This window comes from Sarcophilus harrisii, chromosome 4 (genome assembly GCF_902635505.1).
Source record: "Sarcophilus harrisii chromosome 4, mSarHar1.11, whole genome shotgun sequence".
In the NCBI taxonomy this organism is placed as follows: domain Eukaryota; kingdom Metazoa; phylum Chordata; class Mammalia; order Dasyuromorphia; family Dasyuridae; genus Sarcophilus; species Sarcophilus harrisii.
In genome coordinates, this window is record NC_045429.1 from 297980013 (window position 1) to 298001034 (window position 21022).

General features: G+C 35.7%; 1 protein-coding gene across 1 annotated transcript in view; it reads right to left on the minus strand.

Moving 5' to 3' along the window:
- The window catches only part of SHISA6 (shisa family member 6), a 545098-nt gene extending 527901 nt beyond the window's left edge, over positions 1–17197 (minus strand). Inside the window, exons 1-2 of the mRNA XM_031965534.1 lie at positions 17136–17197; positions 15611–16596 (exon numbers count right to left, since the gene is read on the minus strand). Coding sequence (XP_031821394.1) covers positions 15611–16239 — 629 coding nt within the window. The 5' untranslated portion in view covers positions 16240–16596; positions 17136–17197. The remainder of the gene's footprint in view (positions 1–15610; positions 16597–17135) is intronic.
- Between the last annotated feature and the right edge of the window lie 3825 nt (positions 17198–21022).

Here is a 21022-nt window from a genome sequence, read left to right on the forward strand (position 1 = left end):
GCAATATATATGTGTGTGTGTATAAATGTATATATATGTATATGTGTATGTATGCTTATACACTTAAGGTGTATAGATTTATAGCTAGAGATATGGCAATCTGTCAACAGGATAAATAGGAGATAATTCAGAAAGGCAAAGCATTGGAATTAGAAGGTGGAGGTTGGAGAAAGAAGTTAGTGAAATTAAGAGGTTGGAGAAGACATCCTATAAAAATGGGATTTTAGTTGGGACTTAAAAGGAAGTCATGAAGATTAGTAGTTAAAACAGAGAAGAAAGAATATTCAAGGCATAGGAGATAGTCAGGGGAAAAAATGCCCAGAAAAAGAAAGATGAGATATCTTGTTTGTGGAACAATAAGAGACTGGTATCACTAAATCAAAGAATATGCATTCATAGGATAAAATGTAAGAAAGCTAGAAAGGCCTTTATTGGAGGGGAATATAAAGGACACTAGGTTATCAAGGGCTTTGATTGACAAACAAAGCATTCTGTATTTGATCCTGCAGGCATTGGAATGCTACTAGAGTTTGTTGAGTAGGGAGTTAGTTGACATGATTTTACTTTAGAAAAATCCCTTTAGTGGCTGACTGGAGGATGGACTAATAGGGAGAAACTTGAAATAGGGCACACCCAATAGGAGGCTTTTGCAATAATCCGAGCATAAGGTGATGAGGACCTGCACTAGAGCAATGTCAGTGTTAGAAAAGATAAAAGGATATATATGAGAGATGTTAAAATTAATCAAAAAGCCGTATAAACAGATTGGGTGAGGGGTAAGGGAGAGATATAATGAGGAATCCAAGATGACTCCTAGGTTACAAGTCTGGAGGATTAAGGAGATGATGTTGTCCTTTACAGAAATAGAGAAAGTTGATGCAGGTGTAGAAGTTAGTTCTATTTTGAATATACTATGTATAAGATGTCTATTGGACTTCCAGTTTGTATATCTGAAAGGCAGTTGGAAATGCTGGAATAGAGGTGAGCAGAGATTGGGGAAAGAAAGGCAGAATTGAGAATCATCAGCATTACAATGGTAATTAAATCCACAGAAGCTGATGAGATCAACAAGTGAGATCATATAGAGGGAAAAGAGAAAAGAGCCCAGGATAGAATCCTGAGGGACACTTACAAGGTCATCATTTGGAAGAGAATCTAGCAAAAGTAGATAGAAAAGAAAGGGCTGAAAAGAACAGAGATTAAGAAAAACTCTGAAATATAAAGACAAGCATGCAGAGAAAACAAAAAAATTTGAATTTATTTGCTCAATTGGAAGGAGCTAGATGAAAGATAAATAGTGTTAACCTTCTAGTAGGAGAAGAAACAAGTATCCCTTCAGAATCTTAATATCTTCAAAGTGTATTGTGGAAATTAAAGTACAGCAAAGGTCATGAAGTTGGGATGATTTTGATTTGAGGGTTTGAAGAGAGAAGAGAGTGAAAGGAATACACTAATATAGAAAGGAGAAAGGGAAGAGGTTAGCAAAAGTGATGCAAAAAAAAAAAAGGCCATTGTAACTTTATTTTTTAACATGCAGACAAGAACTAAAGGAATTTAGAAGTAAGCACAGACAAGTATGAGAGTTTTGAAATTATTATGTATAACATTATAGATATATAACATACGTGTATGTTGTTATTAATCTTTTGTTCCCAAAGAAGACCATGACATTAGGGAGGTAATGCCATGTAAATACTTATTACATATAAAATGTATGTTGTATACAGGCACATATGCAAGTTGTATGAAATGGAGATTCAAAGTTCCATAGAGAACTTTTTTTTGGTATTCTGCTTTCCAAATGTAAATATTGGGAGGGAGGAGAGGAAGGAGAAGGATGCAGAAGATAAGAATAAAAACAAAATTAAATAAAAGAAAACTAAAACACCCTCTGAATTCAGATATTAAATAAAAATTTCTCATTACAATACATTCACTAAAAGTCCTAGGACAGAAATCAAAGAAATCAAAAATAAGAATAAAATGAACAAAATATTAAACATAAACTTTGTAGACCATTATACAATAATTAAAGCAGGATACAAGCAAACTATTGAGATCAAGCAAAGCCTATACAATAATATCCAAAGTAAGGAATATAAAGACCAAATTATAAAAACAATAATTTTTTATCTTAAAGAGAATAACAAGAATAAGGCAAGAATAAATCAAAATTTATGAAAGATAGCTAAATTGGTCCTCAGATGAAAAAAAATTGTTTCTTAACCCAAATATTAATGAAATACAAAAAAAAAAAGATTAATGAATTGTAAATTCACTTTTTTAAAACTAGAAAATCAACAAGTTAAAAAATCCAAATAATAAAAATAAATAGAAATTTGGAGGATAATTTGATAATTGAGAATTTTTAATGATTTAACTTTAAACCAGTGCTCTTGTTTTTTTTTTTTTTTTAAGATAAAATCAGTATACTATTACTTAGTTTTTTTATTGAGATAAAGGAAAATCAAATTACAAAACCAAAAAAGAAGAATTCGCAAAAGAAAGTAAATATCAGAGAATTACCAAAATGCAAAATGGATATTTTACTACAAAAGTTATGAAATACTTAAATCAATAAAACAAGAAATTAAGATTAATAAATAACCAAACTGCAGACAGGGAAACTATCTAATCTATACATGAACTATTAAAGTGGCAGTGAAGGAAAAGGGAACAGTTCCAGATAGATTTGCAAGTGAATTCTTTCAAATCACAAGTATTACCACTGATAGCAATATTTTAGCTCTTTAATGTTTGGAAATGTTTTAGAAATGTCATTTCATTTCATTTTCACAACCTTGTGAAAGGTAGGTATTATAATAATAGTACTTACTTCACAGATGAGGAAACAAAGAAATTAAGTGAATTATCTAAGGTCACACAGCTAATGCCATCTGGTTACCTCTAGATACTACAGATATTACAAAAATCCTTTTAAAATTCCTTCCTGAAACTTCTTTCCTAAGAAAAGTATAAATGTGATCTTAATATCCAAACCAGAGATAAAACAAACAAAAATTATAAATTCCAATTCCACTAACAAATGAAAATGTGAAAAATGTTCAAATCTTAGCAAAGAAACTAAAGTCATATTGAAAAAACAAAACTATAACTTAGGATTTATGCTACCAAAGCAGGGAGTTTAAATATTAGACAAACAATATCATATTTAATTGTTTAAACAGTAAAATCAGCAATATTGGATCAATATATGTAAAAAGAGTCAGGCAAAATATATTATCTTATGTAAAAAACAAACAAACAAAAAACTTATCTCATGTTAAAAGAAAAAGTAGGTAAGTTTAGTGGAAGGAGTTAAGTGGAAGGAGGTCTGTTGATAAAGGATCAATTGAGCTCCCTAGGTAAGTGGTCACATTTACATTTTATAAATGGTAGATATTTTGAGAGCCTTACACAATGAATGACCTATCAAAAAGGAATCATAAAGAAGTATTTACACCTCTAGGAGGTGCAAATAAGTTTCTCAGTAAAATTATTAGACAGCTAGCCTTGGAATGGCAGAAGAAGCAGGATACTTCTGGAGGCAGATAAAAAGCAAGATTTCCAACTCTGAAGTCAATAAAGACAGGAGAACTGTGAATCAAGAGTCATCTCTGGCAAAGAAGAATAAGAGATAGCAATGAAAGAAAAACCTAGCTCTTTAGAAGGAATCACTATTCCCTTGTGCCTTTTATGTAGTTAAGTGGGTATTAGAAAAAGGAATTTCTTTCTATCTCCTCTCACTGATAACAATATCTTGCAGTTGAACAATTTACCAAGAAGATACTGTACCTAGCAGAGGGCAAATTTGGATAATGGATCTGAAGAGTTCCAATACAGAGAAAAGTAACCCTAAGGAGTTAATCAGAGTGAATAACCTATAAAAGACACTGCACCCCAGTGAAGCAGTATAAGGACACCTCAGGAAAAGAAAGGAAATGGAGGACCTGCTATATTAAAGGTATGAGTAGTCTTGGTCATATGAGTTCCCTATCTGTGTACTTTTAATATACTTGCATATGTGCCTACTCTTATTCCTGGAACTATGTGTGTTTTATGAATAATACAGAAGTTTACAGAAATAATCTTTTTTTCTACTCTTAATAGGTTCATTTTTACTCTTCTGCTTCTGTAAATGCCTTTGATCTAATTGTGCTTTTAAAAATGAATGCCTCTGTAAGAGTTCAAGATCGGAAGAGGAAGGAATTTATGACCAAAGAAGAACTAGAGATCACTATTGACTACAAAATAGAAAATTTCGATTATATCAAATTGAAAAGTTTTTGTACAAACAAAACTAATGCAGGCAAGATTAGAAGGGAAACAATAAACTGGAAAAACATTTTTATAGTCAAAGGTTCTGATAAAGGACTCATTTCCAAAATATATAGAGACTCTAATTTATAAAAAATCAAGACATTTTCCAATTGATAAATGGTCAAAGGATATGAACAGACAATTTTCAGATGATGAAACTCAAACTATTACCACTCATATGAAAGAGTGTTCTAAATCACTACTGATCAGAGAAATGCAAATTAAGACAGCTCTGAGATACCACTACACACCTGTCAGATTGGCCAGAATGACAGGGAAAGATAACGCGGAATGTTGGAGAGGATGTGGGAAAACAGGGACACTGATACATTGTTGGTGAAATTGTGAACACATCCAGCCATTCTGGAGAGCAATTTGGAACTATGCCCAAAAAAGTTATCAAACTGTGCATACCCTTTGATCCAGCAGTGTTTCTACTGGGCTTATACCCCAAAGAGATACTAAAGAAGGGAAAGGGATCTGTATGTGCCAAAATGTTTGTGGCAACCCTGTTTGTAATGGCCAGAAGCTGGAAAATGAATGGATGCCTATCAATTGGAGAATGGTTGAGTAAATTGTGGTATATGAATGTTATGGAATATTATTGTTCTGTAAGAAATGACCAGCAGGACGAATACGGAGAGGATTGGCAAGATTTATATGAACTGATGCTGAGCGAGATGAGCAGAACCAGGAGATCATTATATACCTCAACAACAATACCGTATGAGGATGTATTCTGATGAAAGTGGATTTCTTCGACAAAGAGTACTTAATTTCAATTGATCAAGGATGGACAGAAGCCGCTACACCCAAAGAAAGAACACTAGGAAATGAATGTAAACTGCTTGCATTTTTGTTCTTCTTCCTGGGTTATTTATACCTTCTAAATCCTATTCTCCCTGAGCAACAAGAGAACTGTTCGGTTCTGCACACATATATTGTATCCAAGATTTACTGTAACCTATTTAACATATATAAGACTGCTTGCCATCTCGGGGAGAGGGTAGAGGGAGGGAGGGGAAAAATCGGAACTGAAGTGAGTACAAGGGATAATGTTGTAAAAAATTACCCTGGCATGGGTTCTGTCAATAAAAAGTTATTTAAAAAAAAAAGAGTTCAGAATCTATAATTTTAAGAGTATGGATTCAGAGAGTACCTTGAACTGGGGTAGCATTCTCCCAAGGGACCAATTTGTGAATAAAAATCTTTTTTAAATATAGTCAAAATATATACTAAACAAAAAGAAATCTAGAATTATTTGCAATAGATAATAGATGGTAATTTTCAAGTCAATATTAGGGGGAAAACAAAGCTATTCCCTCTTCCTAGAATAATTTAACATTGTTCTGGAAATTCTAGATGTATAAGTAGCTATATAAGAGGGAAAAAAAAGTAAGCATCAGCAAAGAAGAGACAAAATTATGTCTATTTGCAGATGATATGGTGATTTACTTAATAAGCCTTTATGAATCAGTGGAAAAACTAATCAAGACAATAATTACAGTAAAGGAGAGGACAGGATTAGGACTTGAACCTAAATAAATCATAAAATTGCAACATATCCCTCTTGCAATGCAAAGCAATACCTTCTCTACAACTTAGTCTTAAAGAGTCACCTTTAGTATTAAGAGGTTAAGTGGCTTCTCCAGGGTCAAGTATGTGTCAGTATGTATCAAAACCAAAACTTGAACCCACATTTCCTTAGCATTGAGAAGTTCTCTATCATATACCATACTACAGGAAAATAGCAGAATAAAAATAAATAAATAAATCCACAAAAGTCATTGGCATTTTATACAGTACTAACACCAAAAGGAAATGATAGAAAAATTTAATTAAAAGTAAATATGAAACATAAAATATTTTGTCATCCCCATGACAAGATATATTTGGGAATTTTAGACACACATGTGCATATATATATATATATATATATATATATATATTTTTTTTATACACATATAAAAAGTCTATGCTTACATATATATGAAACTATAAAATCATTTATTACAGAAAAATGAAAACAAATAAATGAAGAGATAATCATTGTCATGTTTGAACCATACCAATAATAAAAGTAATAATTATATATAAATTAATTTACAGATATAGTTCTATTTCAGTCAAAACACGAATAAGCTAATACACTCAAAAAAATACACTCAGAATAAGTAAGAAGTTGTTAGAGTTAGAAAAGGCTAGAATTTCAAGGGAAAATGAAAAAAAAAATTGTGAAAAAGACATACCAGTTTTACCAGATCTTAAACTATAGCAAATGATAAGTAACAATTTTTGGAACACTTTGGAACTGATTTTGAAATATATAAATAGTTATGGAACACAATGATTGATAGAGCTAGAAACAAGTAAGTGCAGCAACCTAACACTAAAATAAATACAAAAACATTAACTACTGAGGGAAGGTTTCCCTCTTTGACAATCTTTGGAAAAACTAGAAAGCAGCTTGTTTGCAAAACAGATTACACCTGAATCTTACAATATACAATAAGATCCAAATGGGAAGTCAAGCAAAAAATTAATAATTTAAAAATAGAAGAAAAGTTTGTATCTTTCATATATAGAGTTGAGGAGATAACTCATAATTAAGGAAAAGAGAGGAATGTTTTTTGACATTTTCATTTATGCAAAATTCAAAGATTTTTGATCCAATAAATTTCAATTGTACTCCAATAAAGAGCGAAACTACTTTGTATGGGAAAACCTTTAGGAAAAAACAAACTTCTGAGAAAAGTCTAATATTCAAGAGACAGATGATGATGATGATGGTAATGTGAAAGAGACAAAGAGAATAGAGATAAATAAGTGGTCAAAAATACAAACAGTTTTCAAACAAAAAAAATTGACAACCATTTTAAAGTTCTAAAATATTAATAAAATATGTTGATGTGAAAATAAATCTGAAGCTTCATTTTTCACCCATTAAATTAGTCAAGATGATAAAGGATGGAAGAAATCACTGTTCTGAGGAAGAAAGGTATATTAATAAACTGTGAATAGAGATGTGAATTCATTTAACTGCTCTAGAAAACAATTTAGGACTATGAAAACATGATCATTAAATTGTTTACAACCTTTGATCTAGTAACTGCACATTGTGCATATACCTTGAGGTCAAATACCAAAAAAAAAAAAAAAAGCCATTGTATATACCCACACATTCAGCATTTTTGTGGTAACAGAGAAATTGAAAATAAAGTAGTTATTCTTTCACTAGAGAACATCTCAAATTAGGTATCATATAAATATGGTAAACTCAACACACCCCACACTGTATTCATTATCTTTCTTCCTAAAACCTATTCTGTTCCTAACTTTCATATTACTGTCAAGTGCACCACCATCCTCCTCATCACCCAGGCTCACAATCCAAGTGTTGTCTTTGTCTCCTCACTCTCATTTCCCATGTCCCATTAGTTGTCAAATGCTGTTGCTTCTCCTTTTGTAACATTTTTCAAATAAAACCCCTTCTCTCCTCTCACATTGAAAAAACACTGATGCAAATCTTCATGATTCATGCCTGAACTATTGCAATAATCTTCTAGCTGGTCTCCCTTCCTCAGATCTATCCTTCTTCCAAACCATTTTCCACTCAGTTATTTCTACTCAGACCTAAATAACAGATCTTATCATTTCATCCCCATTTTAGTAATAGTTCCTTTTTACCTCTTAGGTGAAATGTAAAATTTTATTTGTTCTTCAAAGTCCTTTATAACTGGCACTTTATCACATTTTCAGTCTTCTTCCATATTATTTCTTTCTCCCACACACTGTGATCCAGTGAGACTAGCCTCATTAATGGTTCTCAGGCACAACATTACATCTTACATCTCTGGTTTCATAACTGCCCTTCATGCCTCTCCCTCGTCAATTCTATCTCCTAGCTTCTCCAGCTTCCTTGAAATCTCATTTAAAGTCCCAATTTTTATGAGAAGCCTTTCCCAATTTCCCTTAATCCTTGGTGTCTTCCTTCTGAGGCAATTCCTAATTTCTCATATATTATGTATATGTGTATACTGGTTGCATTTTGTCTCCTTCAAAGTATGAACTCCTTGAGAACAAGCACTATGCTTGCCTTTCTTTGTATCCTCAGCATTTAGCATAATTCCTGGCACATATTAGGAGATTAATTAACTCAGATATTATTGGGCTATCAGAAATGATAGATATGAGAATTTCAGAAAAAGTGTTTGGAAGACCTATATGATATAAAAGGACAAGAGGATTGTAAGGATAAAAGCAGAACTAAAAGAACAATATACTCAATAACTATAATAATACAAAAATGAAAATACTAAAAGGGCTCTGACTTCATTACATGCAATGCTGAACTAGGTTTTGAAGGGAAAATGATGAAACATTTCCTTTCCATATGTAGGGAGATGGTGGACTAGAGATTTGGCATGTTGCATACATTATCAGATGTAGTAACTGTTTTGGTTCAGATTTTCTTTTCTGTTAGGGAAGTCTTAGATTTGGGAAGACATTTACTGAGAAATGCAGGAACAAAAACAAGCTATCAATAAAATATTTAATTTTAATTTTAAGTTAAATTAATTTTTAAAATTTAATTTAATTTTGATATTTCCATAAAATATGATTTGATGCAGAATGAAGGAAATCTAACAAAAATCCTATATAATGATAATATTAATAATTATGATCATTAATTATAATCATGTGTGAGTATGTTACAACTATGTATATAAGGATGGCAGTAAAAATGAAAATCTAAAAAATAAATGGGTAAGGTTGGTAAAGGACCATATAAATAAACAAGGTAACTGATAACACTTGACTGAAGCTATTTTCCTTTTTGTTAAGCAAATTATTTCTCTATGGTTTTATGCATACATTTTTGGCTACTTTTGCATATGAAGATGTTGTTCAGGACAGTCAAATTTATAAGTTTAAAGTTTTTAAAAAATCAGAAATGTACCTGCTAGAAAGTAGGAAGCTAAAAAGTCAAAAGACCTTAAGTCTGGTCTTAGACACTTACTAACCAGGTGACCCTAGGTAAGTCTTAGTTCTTCACCTGTAAAATGAGATGGACAAGAAAAATGGCAAACTATGTCAGTGTCTCTGCCAAGATTACCTGAATGGGATCAAGAAGACTCAAATGCAACTGAAATAACTCAACAAAATCAAGAAAAAGTTATGAGCTATGACTGGCACTGTGGTTATGATTCCATTATTCCCTCTCTATATTAGTTGTGTATATATATATATATATATATATATATATATATATATATTCCTTCACTATATATATTGTAATGGAAATATCCTCAAAAAAGCATAATTCATTGGAATCTAATAGGCAAGATTTCCTTCTAAACAGAAAAAAGGCAGAAAAAAGTTAAAATACATTTGATTAAAAAGTTGATCTAAGGTATAGCTTTTAAAACTTTTTATCACCACAATTTTGTGACAACCTCAGATTATCTTCAACTTTTTCAATTGATTTCATAAAATTTTAAACAATCTATTTAAACATTCATTGTAATGTTAAAAACAAATAAGTATTAATTCAGTATTTGGGATCATTAAATTCAAGGTAGGAGTAGGGAGTGCATGGAATCAGAAAGTAAAAAAAAAAAAAAATGAATTGTTATAATTCTGGAAAGGTTGGCAATCATCATGGAAATCTATATAATCCATTTTGAAATAAATATGGAGAAAAAGTCAGTGCCTGTAAAAAAAATTAGTATTAAGAAGAAATTAAGACTGTGTAGGTAAAAAGAAATGTAATACCTCCTGCCTCCATAACCTCTCTCCTCCCCCAATCTCTGGCCAATGTTCAGGGGATTCTGATCCATTTCACTAAGTGCTACTTTTGACCAGTTCACATTTTTATGTTAACATTTTTCAGGTATTTCAGATATCCATTTCTACATAATTGATTTGTGTTACCCATGTAATCTCATGCAGCTATTCAAACAGTTGAAGAAATAAGGTGACTTTTAAAAAGAATACCTTCCCAGTCTTGATCTGCTCAAGAACGCTGGATGGTACATATAGTAGATTATATTCTCTGAGTTAGGAGGAGTGAAAAGGATGAGAGGATATGTGATAGATGTTTTTGATCTTTATACCTGGGTTGGCATGGAAGAGAGACAATTAGATAGTTAGAAATATGAATATGAACAAAAAGAATATTTTCAGTATTTTTTTTTAAGTATTTGGTCCCTCACTTAAATCCAATTCAACTGCATGCCATGGCATCACTTCTCTAATGTCATGGTTCTCTTCCAGAACAAGAGCCAAATAATCAAATTGTTGCAGGACATCTAATAATAATAATAACTAACATTTATATAGTACTTACCACATGCTAAGCACTATGCTAAGCACTTCACAATTTAATCTTCACAACAAACCTGGGAAGTAGATGCTATTATTATCCCCATTTTTCAGACGAGAAACTGAAGCAAAAAATGAGGATGACAAAATTACTAAGTAACTAAGGCTGTATTTGAACTCGGATCTTCCTGATTCCAAGCCCAGAGCTTTATCCACTAAGACACTTAGATTGCTGGGTGCCTCAAATTTAACATGGCCAAAATAGAACTTTGTTTTGTTTTCTTCCAAACTGACCCCTCCTCCAAATTTCCCTGTTTCTCTCAAGAGCATTACAATTTTTCCAGCCAACCAAGTTTATAACTTTGAAGTAATTCTCAACTCTATATGAGTATCTACCATTACCAAGTTTTGTTGATTTTTCCTCCCCAGCATCTTTTCAAATATATGGACACCACACTAATTCAGACCTTCAACACCTCCTTCAATGCTCAAAATTCCCATAATCTCTTTCTGAATTCAGAATCTTCCCTTTCCAGTTCAAGTATGTGTATGACTATGGTACTCTCCTGCTTACAAAGTTTTAGTAGTTCCCAAGTTCCTCTAAGATCAAAGATAAATTCTTTTACATGTAATTTAACACATCACAATATAATTTCATCTTTTTTTTAAGCCTGATTACACTTTTCTTTTCTTGATTGTCACATATTGTCTATATTCCACCAAAACTGGCCTATAATCACTCCATCTACAAGCTCTATGACTTTGTGAAGATTGACCTCTTGTCTTAAATGTTCTTTCATTTCAATGTCCTTCACTTCCCAGAATCCTTAGTTTCCTTCAAAGCACAGTTAAAAAGCCATCTACTATAGAAAGCCTTTCTTGACTCTCAATTAGTTACTGCCCCCTTCCAAATTTCTTTCTATGTATTTTATGCACATATATCTATCAATATATGTTATTTTTCCACAATAAAATATATATGCCTCTTGAGGGAAAGAATTGTTTCACGTTAGACTGTGTATCCATTCGGTTTCCCAAGTACTAGACACACAGTAGACATTCACTAAATGTTTAGTAAAAGGAATTTAAAATTGGCGTTTAATGTTACTGAGGTAAAGCTATGTGCTTTATAAAAAGAAAATATAGATCTCCTAGCTTACAATTAAATTCTGGATGGTTAAAGAAGCTTTCCTTTGATTTCCTATAGTGCCCTAGTGCATGAAGAAGGGAAAGGGAAATTTAACTTGTAAATCTTTTTTCCCTAATAAAAAAGGAACTCCACTTAGTCTTCCCCTCCCATAGCCTCTGGGCTCTGTTTTCCCTCACTCTCTCCTTGTTATTGGGAATGGGAAGGCATAGGGCAGTCTCTCTCTGTGCTCTGACTTCACCAACTGTGTCTAAAGAATCTTAATAGCTCCCTGACCCATCTGTTAATTAGCCATAGAAAAAAAAGGAAGAAAGAAAAAAAGAACCACACAGTTCTTCCTTTTGAGTGATTCTTGTCTCTAAGACACTAATGAATCAATTCAGGGAGTGAAGGAAGGAACAGGTTTGGAAAGGAGACGACTAATACAGAATTTAATGTCAGGCTTCATCTCTTCTCTCCTCTACCCACTACCCTCAACCACTGCTAGGAAATATTATTTTGTCCCTGGGGCTTCTTTCTGAGAGGACAGAGCAAGTGCTTATGTCATTGGTCAATAATAAATAGACATATCAACCTGAACTATTGGAGACCTGAAAGAAAAGGGTTAAGGAGATGGCATAGAAGCAGTGTCAGAGAACAAAGCATCCTTCAAAAATGACTTTCTTTTTTTAAAAATTCAAAAAACAATGGTGAAGAACATTCTGTTTTGTTTTGCTTTGTTTTTTCATGGCTAGTATATGGATTCTAGTTATCCTTGCAGGGGGCCTGCCTCCTCTTATTCCTTCAGGGTTAGATAACTGAACTTGATTTTGTACTCATCACTTAGAGCACAGGGAGCTGACAATTTCCTTCGAGTACAAATTCTTACATGCTCAAAAATACAGTCACAGAGCCTGGTCTGTCTGTACACTAAACAAATCAGGAATATTCTCTGCAAGGTATGAATGGTTAGAAGACTTGATGCTAAAGGAATCTGTGTTGAGGCATTTTGATGGTTGCTTAACTTGTCAATATCCACATGGAAATTGCTTTTACTTCTAAGGGACCATGTCATTACCCTCACATATGCTAATATAATGCCAAATCCCCTCTGAAAATATTTCAGATCTCCTGTCCCAGAACTCAGAAAAACTTGACTAATGCTAATTGGCTATGCTCACAATAGGATAAGAGATGTTTAGATTTTCTGTGCAAAAGAATGTCGATATAATTTGAATACTATGTAGTTACAACATATCCTATTTTCTTCTTTGTCCTATAAAATATGTGAATCCACTTTTCTGTCTGACCTTCCCTGGAGAAACCACACTGCCCATTACTGCCAATATACTTCCTTTAAGATCTTGAGCCTTACTTGCAATATCATTGCCAACCTAAATAATAGCTTATACTTCCCTCCAGGTATTCTATGAATACCATTCCCTGTTATCTTCCTGCCTTTTCCCCACTTTAATCTTTGCTCACACCACCCCCCATACCTGGAACATATCCCCTCACATTTCATCTCTGCTTAATAATGTCTTTCGCTTCCTTCAAGCCCCAATCCAAGTACCACTTTTTCCTTGATTTCTTCCCAAACTCCCCTGCTGAAAGCAATGCGGTCCAGAGAGTTCATAGAGCTAAGTGTCAAATTTAATGCCAATTCTCCTAATTTCACTACATCAAAACTGCCCCCCCACCATATCTTTCTTAAACATCTCACAAAATCCAGACTTCTATGTACTTAGCACATAGTGAATGAATACTAAGATTACAGATACTGGATTATAGATTAATGGCATCAAAGAATGTTAGGAAAGGAAAGAACTTTGGAAGCTATGTAGTTCAACTTCTTCAAAAAACTGGTGAGGAAAGTGAGGCCAAGAAAAAAGGAAATAATTTTTCCAAAGCCATACCATCACTTAAGACAACAGAGAACTAAACCCTGTAATCCTGATCACTTGGCTAATGTTCTTTCCACTTCAATTTTCTAATAGGAGTTAGCAAAAGAGAGATAATCCCAAAATTTCAATAAACTTACTGAGAGAAGGGAACCAGAGGTAGAGAACACAAACCAAAATAAGGACACTAATGAAATGAAGGACTCTTCTTTTTTCTCTCATCTCTAAGGCAAAAGTAAGCTTATTATGTGGCTGAAAGGAAAATTGAACAAGAGAATACAACTAGGAACCCCTTCCAACTCTATCAAGGCATTAAATATCATTTGCAGAGACACTGAGAAGAGTATCTTAAGGCTAAGTATCTCTGTCATGTGCTCTTCCTCTCCCTCTCCCAAATTTATTCTTCCATTTAGTCTTAACTATTGGCTATTTCTGATAAATCTTCACAGGGTGCAGATTGCAGGGAATGGTTAAGGTTCAGGAAGATAGAGATAGAAAGTAGTTGTTTCTTAGGAAATTAATTGTTTTACTGAGAATATCCTATTTTTAATATTGGGGCATTTCTCAGCACTGGAGCTCCCATATTGTCAAGCCAGTTTAGATAAAACATATTAGAAGAGTGTCATTCCCCCCTTATCATTAGAAACAAATCAATCATTCTTTTTCAGCGTACTGAAAAAGTTATACTTGTTTTTCTCCTCATTAAGGCTTAGGTGATAAAATCTTAAATTTTAACATCAAGTTTTCAGGGAAAACTGAACAACAGTCTTCAAGAGTGTGGAATGTGAAGGAGTACTGGGTTTGAATTCTGGCTCTGCTCTCTGCTGACCTTGAATATGACATTTTATTCACCTCCCTGGGCCTGGATTTCCTCTCTTTTAAATGAAGGGATTGAATGACGTACCCTTTTTGATATTGTCTGTGTATATAGCTGCATGTATGTATGTATGCATGTTGATGCCGAATTAAATAAGAGAGACTAGGACATGACTGGACATGGAACTAAAGAAACAGGCTGAGGGCTATCTATGGTTATTAGGTCAGTGTTCACACAATGTGTGAGAAATCATTTGATTTCCTGAGGGTTGTATCTGTGCCCTAAATGCTCTCAAGTGAATAGTGTCCAAACTATTAAATTGAAAGGAAACTGGAAAATAAAAGATCTAACTTTTCATCCAAGAGGCTTCTGCTTTGACTTTTCAAAAAGAATTGTTGGAAGTAATTTGGTTTCAAAAGTGAGAAACTCATCAAGAAGAGGCAGTTTCTTCAGTCCCAAGGGCTTTTAATCTACCTGGATGTGTTGATTTAGGAAGCTGTGTTAGGTTTTCAAAATACATATATGTGTCCTACCTTACAAAATGGAATGGGGGGATGCATTTCTTGTCAACATAGATTTAATAAACAAATTTCCCAATATTACCTTCTTTTTAAGCTTAAACTACCATTTCCAGTAACTCACCAGCTTGGGGGCAGTTTGCATTATAAATCAGTCTGTTGATGCACCATGCCAAAAAACCAAATATCATTAAAAGGAATCATGTTTATATACATTGAAAAGGGAAACCCAGATGAATCAATCCAAATTATTTGGAAAATTCCTAGATTCTATATTCCTAACAAAAAAGACTGTTCAAAGCTAGGTCGGTGACTATTTAGAATCAGGAAAAGGAGCTGAAGAAGCAGACAAAAGGGTAAGGGTGGCCGGACAAAAGAAACCTCTATTAACCACACTTAAATCTTTGGCTTATTTTGAGCCATAAAAGTGATGGAGAGATCAGACACCAGTCAAGTATATTGAGGGCCACTTTGAGATAGCAGAAAAAAGTGTAGCTAAAAGAATCAAGAGAGAAAGAGATCTAGAGAATCAAGATAGCAATAGGAAGCATGGTTGGAGAAAAATCTTAGGAAATATACAACTTCTCTTCTCTTCCCCTCTCACCTGTGGATGTTCATCTCCCTCGGGGGACGGTGGGCCTTATCATAGGAGACTTTCGCAAAGACTACAGCAATGATGACGAAGGCTATTACTCCGCAGGTGATGTAGACTGTGAAGTTGGTCTTGTCTTTCTCCGGGTCGTACTTATTCGGAGGATCCTGAGGAATCACCTGGGTGCTAGGAGTCTGGATCCACCCCGGGCTCACATAGTTCTTACACTGGTGCTGATCCAGTTTCTCTCCCCGCTTGTTGCAGCAGAAACGGTAGAAGCAAGTACCACAACAATACAGAAAGCCGCTCTCGCTGTTGTTGCATTCAAACTCCTTGTCATACTGGCCGCTCACATCGTAGTAGCCCCAACACGTTTCGTGGGTGACCGTGACACTGGGCGAAGGCCGGCCCCGCCGCACCCCTTCTGGGACCGCCGGCTGGCGGGACGTCCCATTCGGTTCCCGGTTGCCCCTGACCATCGTTCCTCCTGTCCTCAGGCCCCCCACGGCTCCAGGGCCAGTGTCATTCCGGTTCCCGCGGCCCCGGGGCCCCGCCTCAGCCATAGGCACCAGCAAGTGCAGGGACTCTAGGGAGAGCAGCAGCGGCAGCAGCAGCAGCAGCAGGAAGCGCCGCAGCGCCATGGCAGGCGGCGGGGCTAGCAGGCTATCGGCTGGGCAGACCAGACCCTGAGCTCAGCACAGAAGCGGGCAAAGAGGAGCCCTGCCGGAGCTGCGCTGGTGGCTGTAGGTGGAGGAATCCACAGAGGCTGGCGAGTATGCTCAGGAACTACAGCCCCATCGAGGCTCTGGCAGAAGCTGGAAGGCGAAAGTCCCGGCTAACCAGCGCGGGGCTCAGACGACGGTCTTCCAGTTGGGCTTGGTTAGGCTCCTGGGCAACCCCATTCCTTGGCGAAGAAGACGGAGGGGCTCCCCGCTTCAAGCGGGACGAGGAGAGCTGATCCGGGAAGCGACTACGGCGGCGTCCAGTCCGGGCGGGTCCTGCGGGACAAGACGGGGGAACTAGTCACTGGGGGGAGGAGGGACGGTAAGAAGGAAGAAGGAATAAAAGAAGACGGGCATGGGGGAGGGAGGAGGAATATGGGTGGTGGGATGATGAAGGCACACTTGCTTGAGGAGAAGGCTAGAGGAAGTAACCATCGGGGAGCTGTCTAGGGAGAGGTCCCTGTCTAATCGGGGAGGGGGCGCGCAGCCAGCTAAGGCCGAGGGCGGCCCCACATCCTCCTGGTGTCCCCGTAAACTGAACCTCTGCTCAGCTTCTCTCCTGCCGCTCTGCAACCCTAATCCCTCCACCTCTTCCTTCTCTCACTCCGCCCCAGGGTCATCGAGCCCCCCAGCTCAGAGCAGAGAGGAAGAAGAATGTGGGAGACCAGAGCTGTGGATACACCTCTTCTCGGCCCCACGGCTGGCCCCCGTCACAGGGTCTCCAGGAAACACCCCCTCCTTTCTCTCGTTGGGAACCCCGGGTGCAGCTGCTAGGGTTACAGAGAGAAACACCAAGGAAGGTAACCCCGACTCACCATCCTCGGGCAGTAACTGCAGAGGCGGCAGGAAGCCGGAGCAGCAAAGGCAGGAGAAAAGGAGAGCAGCCTGCTTGGCTGTCTGCCTACAGCAAGAGTATGAGAAAGGGAGACCCGCGCACGCACACATACATACACACACGCACACACGCGCACACTCTTATACACACGCACATACATATACACACGAGAACGGGAAGGGGAGGAGAGCGATTCTTCATCGCTTATGTTCTCTGTGCCAGGAGTAGGGAGGAGGGTCTTTTTTTTTTTTCTCTCTCTCTCTCTCTCCCTTCACTAGAGGCTCCTTGCTGTTACTAGAGCCCAAGACACTAGTTAATGAAAGCATCAAACCAAGTGCGAAAAAACGGTGGAATCTCTCATTGACTATGTATCTTGTTTGTACATACTTGTTTCCATGTTGTTTCCCTCTTTAGACTGTGAGCCACACGGCGGTAGGAACTGAGGATGGTTTGTTTGTTTGTTTGCTGGCTTTTTGGCTGTCTTCCTCAAGGGGGGAGGGGACCCCTATCTGCCCCACTTCCCTCCCGGCAGCCGCCGCCCTCTGTATCCTCAGTGCTTAACCAAGGGCCTCATACATATGCTAATAATAATAGGCGCCTAATAAATGCTTTTTGACTTGACTTGGAAGTCTTCAACTTCCGAGACTGTGTGCTGCAGGGATCTTCTCTGCCCACCGGCCCCTAACTCCCAAGAATGGCTGCATTCTTTTCCTCAAGCAATTCAAAATGCCTAGATAAAAGTTGGGTACATACTCTCTCTGTCTCTCTCTCTCTCTCTGTCTCTCTCTCTCTCTCTCTCTCTCTCTCTCTCTCTCTCTCGTTGGAACCATTTCTCCCCAGTAGCTATACTCACAACCTATTGAGTTGATCAAATCCACCTCTACCGGTTCACAACCATCCCAGATGACTTACTTGTGTCTACTAAATGGAACCAAGGTTGGGTTCAAACACTTATTTTCCCTCTACTATATACACACATCTATCTACCTCCTCTTAGTTTGGAGCAGTAATTCAGACAAGTTCTACTCTTTTTTTTCCCCTTCCAGTTTGGAGAAGAGTGCTGGAAATTCAACATCTAGAAGATGATGGCAGGGTCACAAATTTGTCTTAAAATTCAATTGCCTAAGATTATTGCTAATACAACTTTGAGAATTAAGTTCTCAAAGACACTGTTCTTCAGGTTCTCTTTATGCTTATTGCTAAACTGAGTATGAAGGGTTTTGTTTTAAATAAGGGGTATATTAGATCTTCTTGTCTCAGAGAGGAAAAATTGGGTAGAAGTTATAAAGACTAATTGCGACTTGATGTAAAGAAAAGATTATTTTAATATATGGTTATGGAATAGTGGAATGGGCTATCTCAAAAGGTAATTAGTTCTCTTCACCTGGAGGTTTTCAAACAAAAACTACATGATCAATTGTCATCTATGTCAGATATATTGTAGAGAGTATTCTTGTTCAGAAATGTTTTGGACTAGGTGACTTCTAAGGGCCACTCTAACTCTGAGATTTTGTAAGTATTAAAATTTATTTTATTTTACCCTCTGAAATGAATTCATAGCTGAGTCCAGAAGGGGAGGGTAGACAATTATCTTCCTCAGGTCTGATTTCCCCCTTATTACTCCTTCCCTTGCCAGCCCTTATACTACTCTGCACACTATCTTCCTATTTCTAGTTAGTTTCTTCCCACTACCTCATTTGTCTCCTTTAATTCTCTTTTCTTTCTTCCTACCCCCTATACTACACACCTGTGATTTGTGAGGAAAAGGTTTGAATGAGTTTCAGGTAGCTCAGATAACTTTCTCAGAATTTTGGAGAGTTTTGTAGTGAACCACATACTTTATTAAACTTGTATATGATTTGATATATGAAGGAATTTGTGAAACGGAAACAAATAAATTGTGACCTAGCTCAACCCTGAAAACTCGGCTTGTTGACCTGAATGTATTTGTCCTGCTTTGATAACACAGTTTCACAGTGGTTGAAGTCTATTTTCTTAGTTTTTCAGTACCTCTTATTTAAAAATAAATTTTATTGGTATTTCTAGTTTTTATATAATCTACATTTCCTATTATATTTGTCCTCTTTCCTCCTTTCACAGACATTCCTTAAAATCTTTTTTAAAGGAAGAAAACAAAGTTCAGCAAAAAATAACTATCATATTGGGAAAAAAATCTGATAATCATATGTGGCTTTCACTTAAAAATTCCCACTTCTGCAAAAAGTAGTTGTCTATTCTAAAGGTTTAACCTCATTATTAAAACTAAAACAAAAACAAAATTTTATTTCCATTTTTGTTGTTACTCTTTCTACTTGTACTGCTATAGGCATTCTAATTATTGTTTTCCTAGTTTTGCTTCACCTCCTTTTGCAACACTTCATATAAGTTTTTCTGTGTTTCTCTGTAGTCATCATGTTCATTATTTCTGATAGCACAGAAATATTCTATTACTTTCACTCAATATAGTGTATTTAGTCTTTTCCATTCAGTAGGAATCTACTTTGCAATCCTTTTATACTACATATATAGATAGATAGATAGATCGATCGATCTTGAGTTCCAGTATAGAAATATTATAATAAGATTATCCTTCCCTGTATCCTACTTACCAAAATAACTGAGCCTGTGCTCTAGGATGAGATTATAATGAGTTGTTTATAGCCAGGGTTGAATCTTCCTTGCTTTATGGAATAAGTAAAGAGAAAGAGGAAAAATTGTTCATGATGCAAATTGTTATTTTGCAAAAGTTGTGCTATAAATATTTTGGTTAATATGGAGCCTTTCTTTTTGTCACTGACCTCTTCAGGTTATATAATCTCTGAGTCAAAGAGTATGGATATTTTAATCACTTACTTTGAATAATTGCTTTCCATAATGGTTGGACCAATTCATAGCTACTCTCACAATGCATAGCAATCCATTCAATAATTACTGTTCCCATCTGTTGTCATTTCCAATTTGCTTATTTTGAGGTAAAACCTAAAGAATGTTTTGATTTGTATTTCTGTTGTTGTTAGTTTTTTTGATTATTCTTTAATGTGTATGTTAATGGTTTTTGATACCCATTAGTAATATTTTCCTTTGTCCATTCCAAAACCAGTTGTTCCAAACTCTAAACATCAAAGAAAATAAGGATCTTGGGAAGGAACTGAAAAATGCTCAAAAGGATGAGAGTTGAGGAGAAAGAAGGAAAGCAGTTTTGAGTCCAGAAGATAAAAAAAAGTTTTCTAGAAATACTTTTTCAAAGATTTTGATCTCTTAAAAAACTTTAAAAAGCTTCTTATTCATTATTCTTGGTATATTTTTTGGCTCTAGTTTCCAATGAAATGAGTTCAAATCCTGGTTCATCTTATTCTGCTTTTGTTACCTTAGACAAATAATTTCAGTTCTATGAGCCTCAATTTACTTTGTCTATAAAATGAGATGATTGGATTAAATAACCTGTAAGAATCCTTTCTGCCTTAAACTTTTGATCCTTAATTTATAGATAAGGAAACACAAAGAGGTGAGGTGACTTGTGCAAAATTATATAGCCACTAAGTAGCAGAATGAAATGCCTTCAAATTGTATTTTTTTTCAGTAATACCTAGAGATGCTATAGAATATCAACCCTCTTTCATTGAACTTTTTCAGAGATTTATCCCTTTATTGGTGGGATCATCCTTGCTTTTTAATCCTACAGTTGGGTTTCTGTCCTCATTATTTAACTAAAACTGTTCTCTTAATTTACTGATGATCTTTTAATTGACAAATCCAATGACTATTTGCCACTCCTGATCCTTCTTGATCTCCTTATAGGCTGTTGCTGTCAGTCACTTTCTTTTCATTGATATTCTCTTCTTTTTAGGTTTCTGTGATAATACTCCT